This window comes from Brassica napus, chromosome C9 (assembly GCF_020379485.1).
Source record: "Brassica napus cultivar Da-Ae chromosome C9, Da-Ae, whole genome shotgun sequence".
NCBI classification, from domain to species: domain Eukaryota; kingdom Viridiplantae; phylum Streptophyta; class Magnoliopsida; order Brassicales; family Brassicaceae; genus Brassica; species Brassica napus.
The window spans coordinates 49,000,333-49,015,914 of NC_063452.1; the positions used below are offsets into that span (position 1 = coordinate 49,000,333).

General features: G+C 36.0%; 2 protein-coding genes across 2 annotated transcripts; both read right to left on the bottom strand.

Moving 5' to 3' along the window:
* Window positions 1-3,533: 3,533 nt before the first annotated feature.
* Window positions 3,534-5,318, bottom strand: LOC106426046. Its single transcript, XM_022709827.2, has 3 exons — window positions 4,927-5,318; window positions 4,290-4,507; window positions 3,534-3,793 (listed from the first exon to the last, which is right to left on the bottom strand). The coding sequence occupies exons 1-2, from the start codon at window positions 5,141-5,143 to the stop codon at window positions 4,326-4,328; spliced, it is 399 nt and encodes a 132-aa protein (XP_022565548.1). The 5' UTR covers window positions 5,144-5,318; the 3' UTR covers window positions 3,534-3,793; window positions 4,290-4,325.
* An 8,456-nt stretch (window positions 5,319-13,774) lies between these two features.
* Window positions 13,775-14,323, bottom strand: LOC106426003 (uncharacterized protein At4g02000-like). Its single transcript, XM_013866720.1, has one exon. It carries the CDS (start codon window positions 14,321-14,323, stop codon window positions 13,775-13,777), a length of 549 nt encoding a protein of 182 aa, XP_013722174.1.
* Between the last annotated feature and the right edge of the window lie 1,259 nt (window positions 14,324-15,582).

Here is a 15,582-nt window from a genome sequence, read left to right on the forward strand (position 1 = left end):
AAATGCTAAATTAATGTTATTTTCTCTATGCATCCGCTGAGTAGTGTTGATCTTGTTCACCCAAATTAGTTTATAAAGTTTCCTGGAGTGTTAATAACTCTATTAATATCGACAATATTCAAAAACAGCCGTATACGGCCGTGTTTTAAACGAGAGGAGGGTGGGTGAACTGAAGCCCATGCATGCATGTCTCTTATACATATAAAAAGACACATTACGTCTTTTTCTTGGCTGAGTTGTTTCCACGCTCTCTTTCACTCTCACATTCATAATAATAATATGAGATTGCGATCTTGCGAGCGTACATACACGTGTGCTATGTCCACGTCTATATCTCTAGCCCCCCACCCCTCCCCCCCCCCCCCCCCCCCCCCCCCCACACACACACAGTCACACACAATACAAATCATCTCCGTTTTCTTGGGACCATGTGCATGATAGTGCATGTGCACATGCAAGTGCAAGTGAAATATTGTACGACCCTCAAGATTGTAAGAACTAATTTGTATAAACGTAAAGCCTCCAAACTATTACAACAAACTAGGATAAGACCTGCGCAAGGAGCATGGTAAATTTATATGAAAATTTTTCTAAGAAATATCGTATAGAAAAAAAATTTATATTATTGATCGAATAAATATATTTGGCCCTTAAACAATTTTTTTAAAACTTTTTTTTGTTAATTACATAATTTTTTTACTAATGAACTGATCCCATTTTTAAAAATATTTTAGGTCAAAAAATTATTTATCGCATAAAAACCTAACGTTTAGGTCGAAGAATCTCATGCCTACTATTTGATTACAATGAAACTATGTCAGCTCGGTTTTATATCATAATTTAGCAAATTAAAAGTTAATTATGGTTATGAGAAGTTTGCGTTCACGTGCCAAGCTTATCTATCTTCGATATTTTTCTTCTTTTTGTGTCATTTTGGTTATTGCTCGATATAAATGTTGATTTTTGAGTTTATTTTCATTTCTTTCTTTTATTTTGGCCTAAGATTTAGAAAATGTTTAAGATTAAAAATTATTAAAGAGATACATACTTAGGTTAAGATTTGCACAAGGTGCAGATCTTATACTTATTTTATACTTTTCTGCATAATATGAAATAATAAAATAATAATTATATATTAAATAACTAAAATTCAGTTACTATTATGTAATAAATTGGTTTGCACATATAAATCAAATGACCTCTCTTGTTTATTCGCAACCATTTTAGAATAAATAAATCGAAACAATCAATCTTATCTATCGTATATGATATATAATTAAATTTAAACGATATGAAATATATATATATATATGTATTAACATAAACACCTATTAAAATAAAATTATTTATTTATATGATTTTATTATCATTGTATCTTATTATAGAAAAAAATTTAAACATTGATCACAAAATTTTATGTGAGACTTTTAACAGTTTTAGTAATTTATACTCGTTTTGAAAAATTCAAAATACAACATATACAAAAAATCTAAAATTTTAATATATTATTAATGTAATTGTATAATTTATTTTATTAGTAAATAATTAAACAAAAATGATAGAAATCACACAGATTATTAGCAAATCTTCACTATTTAAAATCATTAATTATATATTTCATAATCACATTATGTAATTCCGTAAGTTTTATTTAAGGAAATAATATATAATAAATAGTCACCTTGCTTTAGTTAATATCATATAGTTGGTATTAAATGTTTCTAGTGAGATATAAAAATCGAATTGGACCAACATGTTTTTCAATTTCAATGTGAGGCTGACACGTAGGATTAATTAATTACCTAATTGATTGACACATAAGCAAGAGATCTTTTTTAATTATTACAAAATTGATGTTACATCTTTTCAAATGTTCCTCAGTTAATATATAAGGGATTTGTATTAATTTCAATTAAATTATTTATAACTTTGAAAATTTCAGGATCGATCCAGAGCCGATTTAACTTTTTGGGCCCCCAAACAAAAAAAATGTTTTGGGTGGTAATTATTAGTTTTTGTAAAAAAGTTCAAAATCCCATCATAAATATTGAATCGGTGGATGCCAAAATAAAATATTGAATCGGTGACCTTAAACGTGTTAAGAAATGCAACAACTAGTAAAATCACAAGTGTTTTTGTCAAAATTCTGACCCTTAATTTGTTAAATAGATTTTCGACCCAAGCACATGATTGACTAGCTTGTAGTCAACGCCGGCTCATGGTCACCCCCTAACCATGGGCATGTTCCAACACGATTGTGTCATATGATAGACATCTCATTTGTGTATTAGTATTTCGATATATCTCGTCCTATCTATTCAGATTACTCCGCCTACTAGCTTTGCATTATTTCGAAACAAGCTAGACTAGGGGACTTTGTAAAATTGACAGATCTGATGTTACTCTGATTTTGATTGCAGTAATGAATAGTGTAATGCATACACGCAACGCATACATAAGTCTTCTTGCATGCGTGTGGAGTTGACAGATGGGAAGGGTCTGCGATGTGGGACACTGAAATTGAATGAACCTCACGTGCACACGATCACTACTTGTAACCCTCCTCTTCTCCTCTCCAGCTTCGGTCCTTTTCACCATTTTCACAAAATTTGGATCCTACTGTTTTAGTTTCAACTCCTTAAAAGATAAGAATAGATATTCATCTTCAAAATGTAAGTTTTGCACTTAATACTTTATGTTTTTGGTAGATCAATATCAGTAAATAACAGACGCTGAAAAAGAAAGTGCAATAATCTGAATAATTATAAATATATTTAAAATGTTTAGTTTCAAAATCAAACTTCCGGTTTTCTAGACATACAACTACTTATGAAAGACCCTTGTTCGCACGGACCTTATCCGCCGCGCTTTTGTTCTAATCGGACAAAAAAATCGGAAGAAAATTAATCGGCCCAATGAACCGATTTTTCGATCCAAAATTTCTACTTCTGAAGATATTATTGGACTCTACATGAAGCCAAATACCTTAACATTTTGGTAGAGCACGTAGAAGATAGTCACATTTCATCTCCTTTCTCTTTAACAATCGATGTGGGACTTTGATACCTTAAGATTATAAATGTAAAATAAATATTAAACACTAACAAGGTATCGAACCCTGGTTACTCAGCGTAATATCAGAGGACTGGACCACTTGGACACAGCGAATTCTTTGTTATCCAATGCATTCGCTAATATATATCCAATATCAATATAATAAAAGTACAGCCAATTCTTTGTTATCCAATGAATTCGCTAATATATATCCAATATCAATATAATAAAAGTACGAAAACAGTAGCTTTTATTAATGTTAATTATTGATATAATTTTCAGTATATAAAAATTATCACATTATAATGAATATTTACATTATATATTTAGTTTTAAATATTAAAAAAATAAAAAATATTAAAAAACTAGGCTCCGCGTATATTCCGCATAATCTCTGATTTTTTGGTAACTCGCTGGATACGGAGTTGCCGCCCGACTAGCGCCTAGCGTAGTTTCGAACAGGGTGAAAGACTAGACAGTGTAACATGGCAATATGTTCAGACAGGACACATCTTTGTCATCCTCATTCATACATCACTTCCTAAAAAGCTTATCAACAAGAAACGCTTTACAATCACATGATAAACCCTATTCTTCTTCTCCTCTCCAAGAGCTCTTGTAACTATCGCATCTAATTAATTAAATTTGTATTTTACAATGATTACATTGGCTATTATGTCTACACATTAACCTCACTTGATCGGAACTCCCCATGGATCTGGCTTCACCGTCTTTTCCTCTGTCATATAACAACGAAAAAAAACATTTTAGTACTACTCTCATTAGCCTTAACAGATATTTTGACAAGCAGCCTTGTCCTGTTTAATGTTAAACAAAATTTGGAGAAAGTACACAGCTCTTATCCTAGTCTAGCTTATAGTAGGCACGAGGCTGTCTTCAGAACATAAAGATACGAGGGCATAATTAACATCAGTATTTTAGCAGGAGTTCTTAACTCATGATTTGACATTTTTTTTTTTTTTTACACTTTTCGGCTAAGAGACGGCTCTTATATCTCTTATTTAAAAGACGGTTCTTAGCTTTTCTCAGTTAAAATCTAAGAAAAATTAAGAACCGACTAGACGAAGCTAAGAACCCTAGTTAAGAGACCGGGGTTAATCATGGTCTTAAGTTTCTTCCATGTAACTAGACACTGGTGAATGATTAGACTATGAGTGTTACTAAGCAGTAAAGTTCCATTAACATAACATTATTAGGGGAATCGAACAACATACTTGGAATAGACAAAAAAAGGTGGTGACAGATCTGTTTCAACGGCTTACTCCAGTTCGTTGTCCGTCTAAGATGACAAGTGATCGTTTCGAAGAGCTGATCCTTCCGTTATGCAATGCATGGTCTGCAGTGTCTGACCTGAGATTCCTGTTATCTTCCCTCATGGTTGATACTTCCATCGTAACCAAGTTCGTGATTTTCGATGTACCTGCTTCACAGTCTAATCTATCTAAGAGCCAATGCAGAATCTAATCTATACTGAACAAAACTAATTTATATATTCACCTATCTATAGACTAACACTACGGTGGTTGTTGTCATACTCTCTCATAGAGAGAGAAGATGCCTAGTAATGTGTTACAAAGCTCTCATCTTTAAGCTAATTACCAGGCGAGTTCATCGGTCTGTACATATAATATTCACAATAACGACACCCATCAACAAAGTATAGACAATTTAGTAAATGTTTATATATTTTGTTTTTGTTTTTTTTACAAATTTGGAGATTATATCTATATGTGAATTTTTCCAAAACAATTTGAGGGATATAGGCCAATGCTCACCAGCCTATGCTCATGCTCAGGGCCGGTCCCGACAATATCACATCACATTACTAACTCAAGAACCATCTTATATTACCTGCAACAGGCAAGTCTTCTGTCTTAGAAGATTCGGAGTTAGACGGTGGAGGCGTATGTATCTGCGGCGGGAGCGGTGACAAATCGGAAAACAGAGGAGCGTACAAGTATGCATCGGACTTGAGGTAGGTGACGATACTCCTGACAAGTCTCTTGCTTTTCCTCTTGTGTTTCTTTCTCGCGCTCAGTGGAGTTCTCTTTTCTCCCTCCATGTTCATTCAATCTCTTGTGCTTCGGCAAAACGATGAACGGTAGTGATACCACCGACGAACGACTGAGAGAAGAAGATGAGGACTTGTTTTACAAGTAAGGGTGCCGTCTCGTCACACGTGTCGCCACGTCTTACGATGCTTTGACAGATGGGTGTTGAAGGAAACGACATGTGTGTTTCCGAACTTAAGCTGTACAGATATTTTCTGGATATAAATAAACACAGATGTTTTGTAAATGTTCGGATCTCTATGGGTCTAGAGTAAGCCCATAACTAAACATTTTTGGTTTATTGTTCTGAGGCTGAGCTATTAAGTTTACTATTACTTCCCATTTTAAACTCCATGAAAAACGTTATATGTGAATCCAAATCATCCATACTTAAGCCCACGACAAACAAAATAAATGAGATCTATTTGAAACACTAAAAGCTGAAGATGGCAAGAATTTGCAAATCAAATAGAACCGAATTTCTCAATTCGAAGTGGAGCTTAACTTTATTATGACTGAAATGAATATATTATTTGAGGTAACGTAAGATTACTTTTAAAATATAATTTATATATGGCTGAAGTTTTTAACCAAACCAAACTTGTCGAACTGAACCGAACTGACCCGAAAATGTTGGTTTTTGGTTACTTCGGTTCGAAATTTAGGTAACGAAATTCGGTTTTCAGTTTGTTTCGGTAATCGGTTAGTTTGATATTCTAAAAAATATCTAAACAATATCAATCTTAACCAAAATTATGAACCAAACTAACCAAAATCCAAACTAACCAAAATCCAAACCGAACTAACCAAAATTAACCAAAATTTTCAAATTTTATTCAATTTTAACCAAAATTTTAACCGAACTAACCACAATTTTTTTTAAACTAAACTAACCAAAAACCAAACCTAAACTTTTCGATTCACTTCAATGAGATTTCTACCAACCCGAAATAACCGCAAGCCTATTTTTATATATGTCATCCTGAAGTTAATTTTTTCTTCCTAAATTTTTTATATAGTAAAATTACATATAAAGTATGAATATTATTACATGAATGAGATTTTGAAAGAGTCATGTTCATTACATAAATGCGATATTTTGAAAGAGTATCCCATCCAATGAAAATACTTTTAAGTATCTACTTTATACGAAAGTGGATTACGGATGCATATACATAAAGTATGTATTAATTGTAGGGGCAAGCCGGTGGCAAAAGCTGGTAGGTAATCGGACAAAAGTGAAGTGCATGGTGGATTGTTGTCGTCGATCGGGTCCAAGTCCAAACGATCAGAAAGCGCCCGTTCATCTAATGCACCCCACTTGCACCATTTAACACCTCTCCTATCGATTTGTATGTAATACAGACACTCGCACATCTGTAGACCGACCAAAATTGTTTCTTATCGCCAAAAGAATAATATCATTTGGTGTATACGTATGGTGTACAAAATTTCCGGAACAATACATATACATATGCAAACATGGATGTTTATTATATAAAACCCACATGGAATATCTAGGCTATCACGTTTTCCAATACAACAAGGCCCGATGTGACTTATAACTTATAAATCAATCTCCGTCAAATCATAACGGTAGTCGGTAGATGGTAGTTGCTAGTTGGGGAGCTCGAAACTCATAGACTTCACTCATCTTCTCCTAATTCCTCATTTAACGGTCCTTTTTTCATTTTTCTCTATTTTTGTTTAGTAGTATAGTAAAACTCAAATTTTAAGACTAGCATGTACTCTTAGAACACTTTTAATAGGAGTTTTATCCATTGAAGTTCTAAATTTTTATATATATGTATGTATATATTATATATATATATAATATATATGTAATTGTGAGATCTAATACTTTCCGAGAAACCCAATCCAAAGTTTCTTAAAACATGAAAGTTTAAAAAATTTGGGTTGGATTTCCCGTAAAATAATGAACCTCATAATTACATATGCATATATAATATATACAAATATATATATATATATATATATATATATATAAGTTTAGAACTTCAATGGGTAGAGCCTCCAATTGGAGGTGCTGTTACATAGACTTATTGAGTCAAATAGATATTGACCCGCACGTCCGTACATATATTTTTCATTTTATAAATGTATTTAATATTATTACAAATGTTTAAATATATATTTTTCATTTTATAAATGTATTTAATATTATTACAAATGTTTAATATTATTACATATTAGCGTTATATATTGTGTAATTCTATAATATTATTATTTATATCTCTTATTCGGTATTATTAATATATAGGGATTTGTTTAATACATTAGTTACGATAAAATAATAATTTGAAATAATCAAATAGTGAACCTCCTGCAAAATATGTTTTTTCTTTAATTTATACATTTTACAAATAATACATTTTTAAAATTTATTTATTTATATTTTAGAAAATATATATGTTTAATATAATTTATATTTATATGTTGTGTTAAAAAATATACTTTAACATATATCATTTTAGCATTTTATGAGATTTATAAGTAAAAGCACTATTTTGTTTAAATAATATAGCCCTATTATTTTCGTAAATTTTATACATATCAACATCTATCATATTATTTTAGCAAACTTTTTTTGATATAGGATATTTTTTGCATGTTATGCTATTAAGTTTTCTTTTTTTTTAATTAAGATTTCAAAATTTTAGATCACTTTAATTTTTACACCATATATAGTTTGTTTTTTCGTGGTGCATTTCAAAAAGTTATTCTTTATTATCTATGATTTTATCTTTTGTAAAATTTGAAATATTATCATTTTGAGTTTGAATATTTATTTTCAAAATTGTATATTTTGTCCAGAAAACTTTGTAAAATTACACAACTATTTTTGACTTTGGAATTTGTTTTTATTACTACATTAATAAATTATTTTATTAAACAAAATTGAATTTTGGGTAATATTTTCTGATTTTTTCTCAACAGATTTTATTATAATTAAAATTAAAAATACATTTATAATTAAAAATTGATATTTTAATAATATTTTGAATGATTTATTAAAACTCTATAGTTTTCTAATAACATATTTTTTAAATAGTATATGAACTAAAGGTTATTATATTTTTGTATATAAACATTTTTTTTAACAATATATTGTAGAGAGTTTCAAAATAAATGAAAAGATAATATATTTAGATATAAAAGTTTGACCAATGTTAATAAATTTATTTTTGTATAAAAAGATTAATATAGTTTACGAATTTTAACCAATTTTAATGATGAGTGGTCATTTATTTAAATGAAACAATTTAAGAATTTTTTTTTTAATTTTCCTATTTAATATAATTTTTCATATTTAATTTTATATAATACATAATATAATTATAAATTTATAAAAAATAGTCTAGAATTTTTCTTTCTTGTTTTATAATAAAATTGTAACTAACATTGATTTATAATAATATTATACTACTAATTACAAAATTAATTAATGTGTTATTTTATAAAATATTTAAAAGTTTAGTAAGATTTTGTTAGATTCTTTCTCAACAGATTTTGTTATAATTAAAAATTTTAAATTTAAATTTATAGTTGGTTTATTATTAATGTAAATAATCAAATATGTCATATTAATTAATAGTATGACCCTAAATTAATAGATTAGATAGAATGGATTGTTGGTTTAATTTAAGTTGTCCGGTTTTAATGTAATAGTAGCGTCTAATATAATAATATTGTAACTAACTCAATATGGTCTATAAATTAAGTAATATACTACCAAACTTGAAACAGTCCAAAATTTTTTTTTTTGAGCAACTGGATAATTCATTATAAAACAAGGAAAAAGGCCTCAGGCCCAGGAGGTTACAGAATTTTGGAGACAGGCTTTTGCCAAAGAGTCCGCAAGCCCTTTGTTGTTTCTAGGAGTAAAAGAAAAAGTGCAGAAATCAAATAGAGAAGATAGCGATTCGATATCCGAAACAATCCCATAGAGATTCTTCGGTTTGGTAATCGAATTAAGAGCTCTGACGAGCGATTCTGAATCTGTTTTGATCCAGATTTTGGAGATTCCGAGATGTTGAGCATGAAGAAGTGCTTCCCTGATTGCTAAACCTTCGGCCATAAGGGCTGAAGAGACCGATCTCTGGAATTGCGATCCACTGGTGACGGGGAGGGTGCTTGAGGGGTTGAAGATCCAGGCGAGCCCCGCTAGATGTGTCTCCACTCTCCAAGCCGCATCGGTGTTGAAAATGATAGTACCCGGCGGCACTGATTTGACTGGTGTCCTTGGCTTGTGGTCTCTCTGTGTGGGAGTAGTTGAAGCCTGAGCCAGCGACCATTCTTGTGCTCCCGCCAAGGCTCTGGTGAGCGCTGCTAGGGGAGGAGATTGTCGCGATTCGAAGATCTTATGGTTTCGCGCCGTCCAGATGTTCCAGCAGATCCAAGAGAAGAGGTTCCCCGTGATTCCACAAGGAGGTAGTGTTATCCAATTAGCTGAACCCTCGACTGTCGCAGAGAAGGTTGAGTAGTTGTCTGGGAGGAATTCAGTTGTGATTGGTGCTTGTTCCCAAATCTGTTTTGCGAAGTTGCAGTGGAGAAAGAGGTGTTATGTTGTCTCAACTTGGCCGCAATGAATACAATTTGAGTTTCGTCTCATCCCTCTTTTGCTTAGATTATCACATGTGGGGAGTGCTCCTTTGATTGCTTTCCATAAGAAGAGTTATAACTTCTGAGATGTCTGAACATACCAGATGTAGCGTTTCCAATTGAAGGCGCTTTGTGTCGACAGTTCCACTGGAGTGATCATCTGGTCTGCAATGGCTGAGGCATACCCTGATTTGGCGGTGTAGATCCCGTTTGTAGTTGGATACCAGATGTAAGAATCTTTTACCCCTGTTTTACTACTCCTGAGGCATAGTATATCATCGACAAAGTCTGGGAGCACTTTCATAATTTCCTCCTTATTCCATTGACAGGATCCGCGTGTGATGAGGTCAGAGACATATAGGTCTCTTGAGTCTTCTTTCAAAGGGCCGCAAGGGATCATAACTTGTGTGGTCGAGATCCAAGGATCAAACCAAACTTTTGTTTCAGTGCCATCTCCCACAACCTTCCCCAGGTGCTTAATAAGGAGGTCACGGCCCGCCAATATACCAGTCCAGCCATGGGAGGAGGATTTAGTTGCTTTGACCTTGAGGAGATTGGCATTATGACAATATTTGCTAAGAAGAACCCGAGATAGGAGGCAGTTTGGGTTGGTTAGCATTTTCCAGGGGATATTTGCTAAGAGGGCAGTGAAGGTTTGGATGTCCTTGAAGCCGAGACCACCCATGCTTTTTGGCAAAGTAAGTTTTTCCCACGCCAACCAGCACATTTTTCTTGTTCCATCATTTACATCCCACCAAAACCGTGTGAGAGCTGATTGGATACGCTTACACATGCTAACTGGAAGCTCGAAGCAGGTCATAGCAAATGTTGGAATGGAAGATAAAACAGCTTTGATCATGGTCATCTTGCCAGCTGTCGAGAGTTGTTTTGTTGCATAGCTCGCGGCTCTCACGATGATCTTATCCACAATAGAGGTGAAGAGGTCACATTTCTTGCGTCTGAAGTGTTCCGGTAACCCCAAGTACTTGCCTATACCTCCTTCTTTACTTATTCCCAATGTTTGTTTAACTCTCTCACGAGTTGTTATGTCTAGTTTAGCAGAGAAAGAGATGGAGGACTTCTCTGGATTGATCATTTGCCCCGATGCGTCTTCGTACTCTCTCAAAATCTTCAGTAGAGTGGCGCAACTCCTGATGTCTGCTCGGATAAAAAACGTGGTGTCATCGGCAAAAAGTAGGTGATTAATTCGTGGACTGTTTGTTGCAACTTGGCACCAGGTAGATTTCCATTATTTTGAGCCTCTAAGCATAGACCTGACAAGACTTCACTGCACAGGATGAAGATATAGAGAGAGATAGGGTCACCCTGCCTAATGCCTCTTTGCGGTGTGACTCTTCCAAGAACGGAGTCATTTTTCAAGAAGGAGTATCTCACTGTGGTAATACACTGCATGATCCAGGTATCAAACTTTTCGTCGAAACCCAAAGTAGATAACACTTTCTCAACAAAGCTCCATTCTAATCTGTCATATGCTTTACTCATATCAGATTTCACAGCCATGGAGTAGTGCTTCTCAGCCTGGGAGGTCTTTAGATTATGGAGGGTTTCGTGGGTGATCAGTATGTTATCAGAGATGGCGCGGCCAGGTATAAATGCTGACTGATTCTCAGAGATAACAGATTGTAGTGTAGAATTTAAGCGCAGCGATAGAATCTTCGATATTATCTTGTAATAGACATTACAAAGGGCTTTCGGTCTGTATTCTGATACCTGAGTTGGACTGGTCACCTTGGGGATCAGCCTGATATGTGTAGAGTTTACTGTGTACGGCAATTCACCGTTAGCAAAGAAAAGCTGAATTTCTCTGATGATTGCAAGTCCAAGAGCATCCCAGTTTGATTGGAAGAAGCTTGCAGAGAAGCCGTCTGGGCCCGGGGATTTATCTGGGTGGATGGAGAAGAGACCTCTTCTCACTTCCTCCGCAGTAGGGGGCGCTATGAGCTCCTCATTTTGGGCTGCTGAGACTTTCGGCTTTAGAGCCTTATGCACTGTATTTGAGCAGTCTCTGTTTGAGGAGGTGAAGATGTCTTGGAAGTATTTGGAGATTGTGTGCGCTATTTGGTCTTCCTCATAGAAGATGGCCCCCTCAGAGTTATGGATAACAGAGAGACGGTTCCTGGCCCTTCTTCCTTGCGCAGCAGCATGGAAGTAACCAGTGTTTCTGTCTCCTAAGGTGAGCCACAGTTGTAAACTGTGATGTTTCCAGTACTCCTCCTCTAGGCGGTAGGCATGTAGTAGCCTATGGTTCAATGTCGAGATCGCTGCCTCCTCTGCTGTTGTTTTGGAGTGTTCGTCATCCAAGGCGAGTCTTACTTCCTCTATCTCTCGTCGGCTATTGAGGTATTGATTCCTACTCCAAAGCACAATTGCTTTCCTACATCTAGCAATTCTGTCTGTAACCTGGAGATTACTGACTTTTTCCCATGTTTCTTTAATTAAGCTTGTAATCTCATTGTTGTGTCTGAGCCGTCTATCATATCTAAACATTTTTTGTGCTTTTGCTCGTGTAGGATAAAAGATAGATAGTAGTGGCCTGTGATCTGAACCTTCAAAAAGGAGATAATGGCTTTTCGTTGCTGGGTATATGTCAGACCACTCGCTGTTCGCTATGGCTCTGTCCAGCCTGCAGTGGACCACATGATTCTTGCGGTTACCTCTCCAAGATAAGAAGTTCCCTGTATGTTGGAGGTCGAACAGATCACACTGGGCTAGGAAGGTGCAAAAAGAGCAGAAAGTACTTCCTGCTCTGATTTTGCCTCCTGATTTCTCCTCATTGTTGATAATCTCGTTGAAGTCGCCAGTGAGGAACCACGCCCCTGTTCTAGACGTGGATAAATCTGATAATGCATTCCATACTCCCTTGCGGTTTGCTACCTCTGGGGCTCCATACACAAAGGTGCAGTAGAATGATGATCCTTTGAAGGAGATTTTTGAGTCAACATAATTGTGGTTTGAGGCTAATATCTGGATGTCTACATATTTGTTCCAGAGTAGGGCTAGCCCACCACCACCATGTCCATGCGGGGAAACTAAGAAGTGATGATCAAATTTCAAATCATCGAGCTCTTTTAGGATGAAGCCATCTTGATTCTTTGTCTCCATAAGGAAAAAAATGTCAGGGGAGTGGCTTCTGGAGAGCTCCTTTGTTTGCTGGAATGTTTTGGGGTTTCCCAACCCACAACAGTTCCAACTAATAACAGCTAAGGAAGAGGACTTGCGGGGTTGTGAAAACCCGACTTTCGACCAGTATCCTTAGGGTCTTCATCCTTTCTTGATCTCGGCGGTGGTGGGAGAGAGGAGGAGGCAACATCACAGTTTTTAGCTAATGAGCTTTGAATCCTTGCAAAATTGTGTTTCCTAGAACTTGCTCCTAGGAGATTCTTTGGACTAGCTGCCATTTTCTTTGTTCCAGGGGGTCTCCCACGTCGTTTGCTAGGAGCAGAGGCCACTGGGTGACTACAGCTTGAGTCTACAAGGACTGTGTCTTGGGTTACTGCTCTGGGATCAGGGAGGATGATGGTGGGTCCTGCAGTGTTTTGGGGTGCTCCCGCAATGAAGTTTGCTGTAGCCGTTGCAGCCTCTATTATTCCTGCAACTGTGTTTGCCATGAGATTTTGTTGTTCTCCTTGGGTGACTCTAAGTCTCCTAGCTGCGCTCTCAGTAGGATCAGCACAGTTAATGTACTGGATTGTGACGTCTTGCAGTTCAGCAAGTACTTCCTCTGTGGTGGGGATAGTAGGGCGTGGAGGGAAGTCATAGTTGTAGAGGTTTCTACTCAGGGGAGCCTCAGAGGCAGGTGGAGATCTTGTGTTCCCCTGTGGAGTTTTTGGCTGAGATTGTGGACGTTCACGTGCTCTCCATTGCAAGTTGGTGCCTCGGGCTTTCTCATAGAAAGATTCTCCGTGTGGTCTTTGTTCCTGATGACCTCCTATCGATAGTCTGGAGGTTGTTGGAGTAATCTTGTTCTTGAGGGGTGGAACCATGGAGGTCTTCAAGGTCACTCTCTATCCATAGGGTCTACCATGTCTGTCAACTTTCTGGTTGAAAGCTGCATCACTATGGTTTGGATTCCTACTTGACGGTGATAGGGCCCTTCGGGGAGGAGGAGATCTACGAGTTTGTGAGGAGTAGCGTCGACTCACCGGATCTCGGGACTCTCTATTCTTGATCTTTGATTCAGAGGTAGCGTTAGGGATAGATGCCGTGTATTTTTGTCTTCTATCGCAATTTCGCGAGGAGTGGGTCAGCATATTACAGATAGAGCAGTGGTTCGCCATGTTTTCGTACTCAAAGGTTATTGGTATTTCCTCACCAGAGGGGAAGTCTATGAAGGAGTCTTTTGAGAACGGTTTCAGCGCATCTAGTGATATACGGATTCTAGCAGAGGTCTTTGTTATTTTGTAGTCTTCGAGAGTTCCCAGCTCATGCCCTATGTTGTATATCATTGATTCATGCCAGAAGTGAAGAGGCAAGCCTTTGAGAGTAATCCAGAAAGGAATATGTGACGGGAAGGTACGAGAGATGATTGGCTCCCATCTCTGTAGCACAACCATCCAATTGTTGAATTGGTATGGTCTGTTGAGTAGTACACTGTGTAGGTCCTCCTCTGAATCGAAACGGAATTGGAAGCAATCAAAACCTAAGTCAGATCCGACCACTTTACCTCGCAGGGACCATTTCTTTGGGAGTTCTAGGATGAGTTGCCAGATCTTTTGTTCTTTGGGGTTCAAAACTCTTCATATGAGCGTTTTTTCATTATCCTTCACCAGATCTGAGTAGTCAAACTCCGGAGCTCTGATACGTTTTCGCGGGCCTTCCGGTTCATCTTGGATGATGCCTTTTCCTTTCTCAGCAGCGGTGAGTCGTTGTTGATGAGCCATTTCAAGATGGTGAGGGGAGGAGAGGTTTACTAGAGTGCAGAGCAAGTAAGTGGAGTAAACGTCGACACTGGTACTTGGTTGATGTGGGAGGTGTAACGTGGTTACCGTTGGAGAGGTGTTAGTTGGTGACAAACTACCGTAGATCTTAGTAGGAACCCAAGTAAATCTCCAAAGCGAAAGAAGAAACTTCAAAGATGAATTCTACACTTCTCTTGGAGGATGCTACTTCAGGTAAAAGATTAGGGTATGCTTGTGAGCTTGGAGTGGAGCCTGATGGGGGACTTGCCATTTCCGGAAAGGGAAAGAGTTGTCATTGTCTCTCGGTTAATGATGCTAAACCAAAGTCAAAACCTCGTAGCTCGTGCCTGAGAGCATTTCTCCTTCACAACAGTCCAAAATTTAAATGACAATTTTAATAGTAAATAAAAATAAGATTCTATTTCAAAGAGTACATTAATATTGGACGACAAAAAGACTTCACTTACTTAGCATAACATCCTCCATATTTTCAGAATAATTTAAACATTGATATAACCGCTTAATCAATAATTTATTGAAATATATTTGTAAATGATTAAAAGAAAAAAAAAACGAATTTTGACAAGGAACAAAAAAAAAAGTAAATAAGAATGGAGAGGTACCATACTTTTCGTACCAATCCGAAACAGGTTATAAATTCAAAGTGTGTGGGGTCAAAATGTTTATCATATGACGCTATATGTCACCAGAGAACTATGATACTATTGCTTATCTCTCTTAATATGAAATCACAATCTGTTAATATCAATTTACGAATGAAAGATAGACTGGTGCAGATGTCGTTAAACGTCAATTACACATTTACGAGGGAACTAACCCATAAATACTCCTCTTACATGTGATTTCAATCTTATCAATATTGATATCAATTACTAACATAAAGGATAAGAATA

Bases quoted from the DNA above. Each gene is read 5' to 3' on its own strand.
- LOC106426046 (XM_022709827.2), bottom strand. From the start codon at position 5,143: ATGAACATGGAGGGAGAAAAGAGAACTCCACTGAGCGCGAGAAAGAAA. The intron at 4,508-4,926 runs GTAATATAAGAT...TAGATAGATTAG, and splicing joins AGAAGACTTGCCTGTTGCAG to ACTGTGAAGCAGGTACATCG.
- LOC106426003 (XM_013866720.1), bottom strand. From the start codon at position 14,323: ATGGTTGTGCTACAGAGATGGGAGCCAATCATCTCTCGTACCTTCCCG.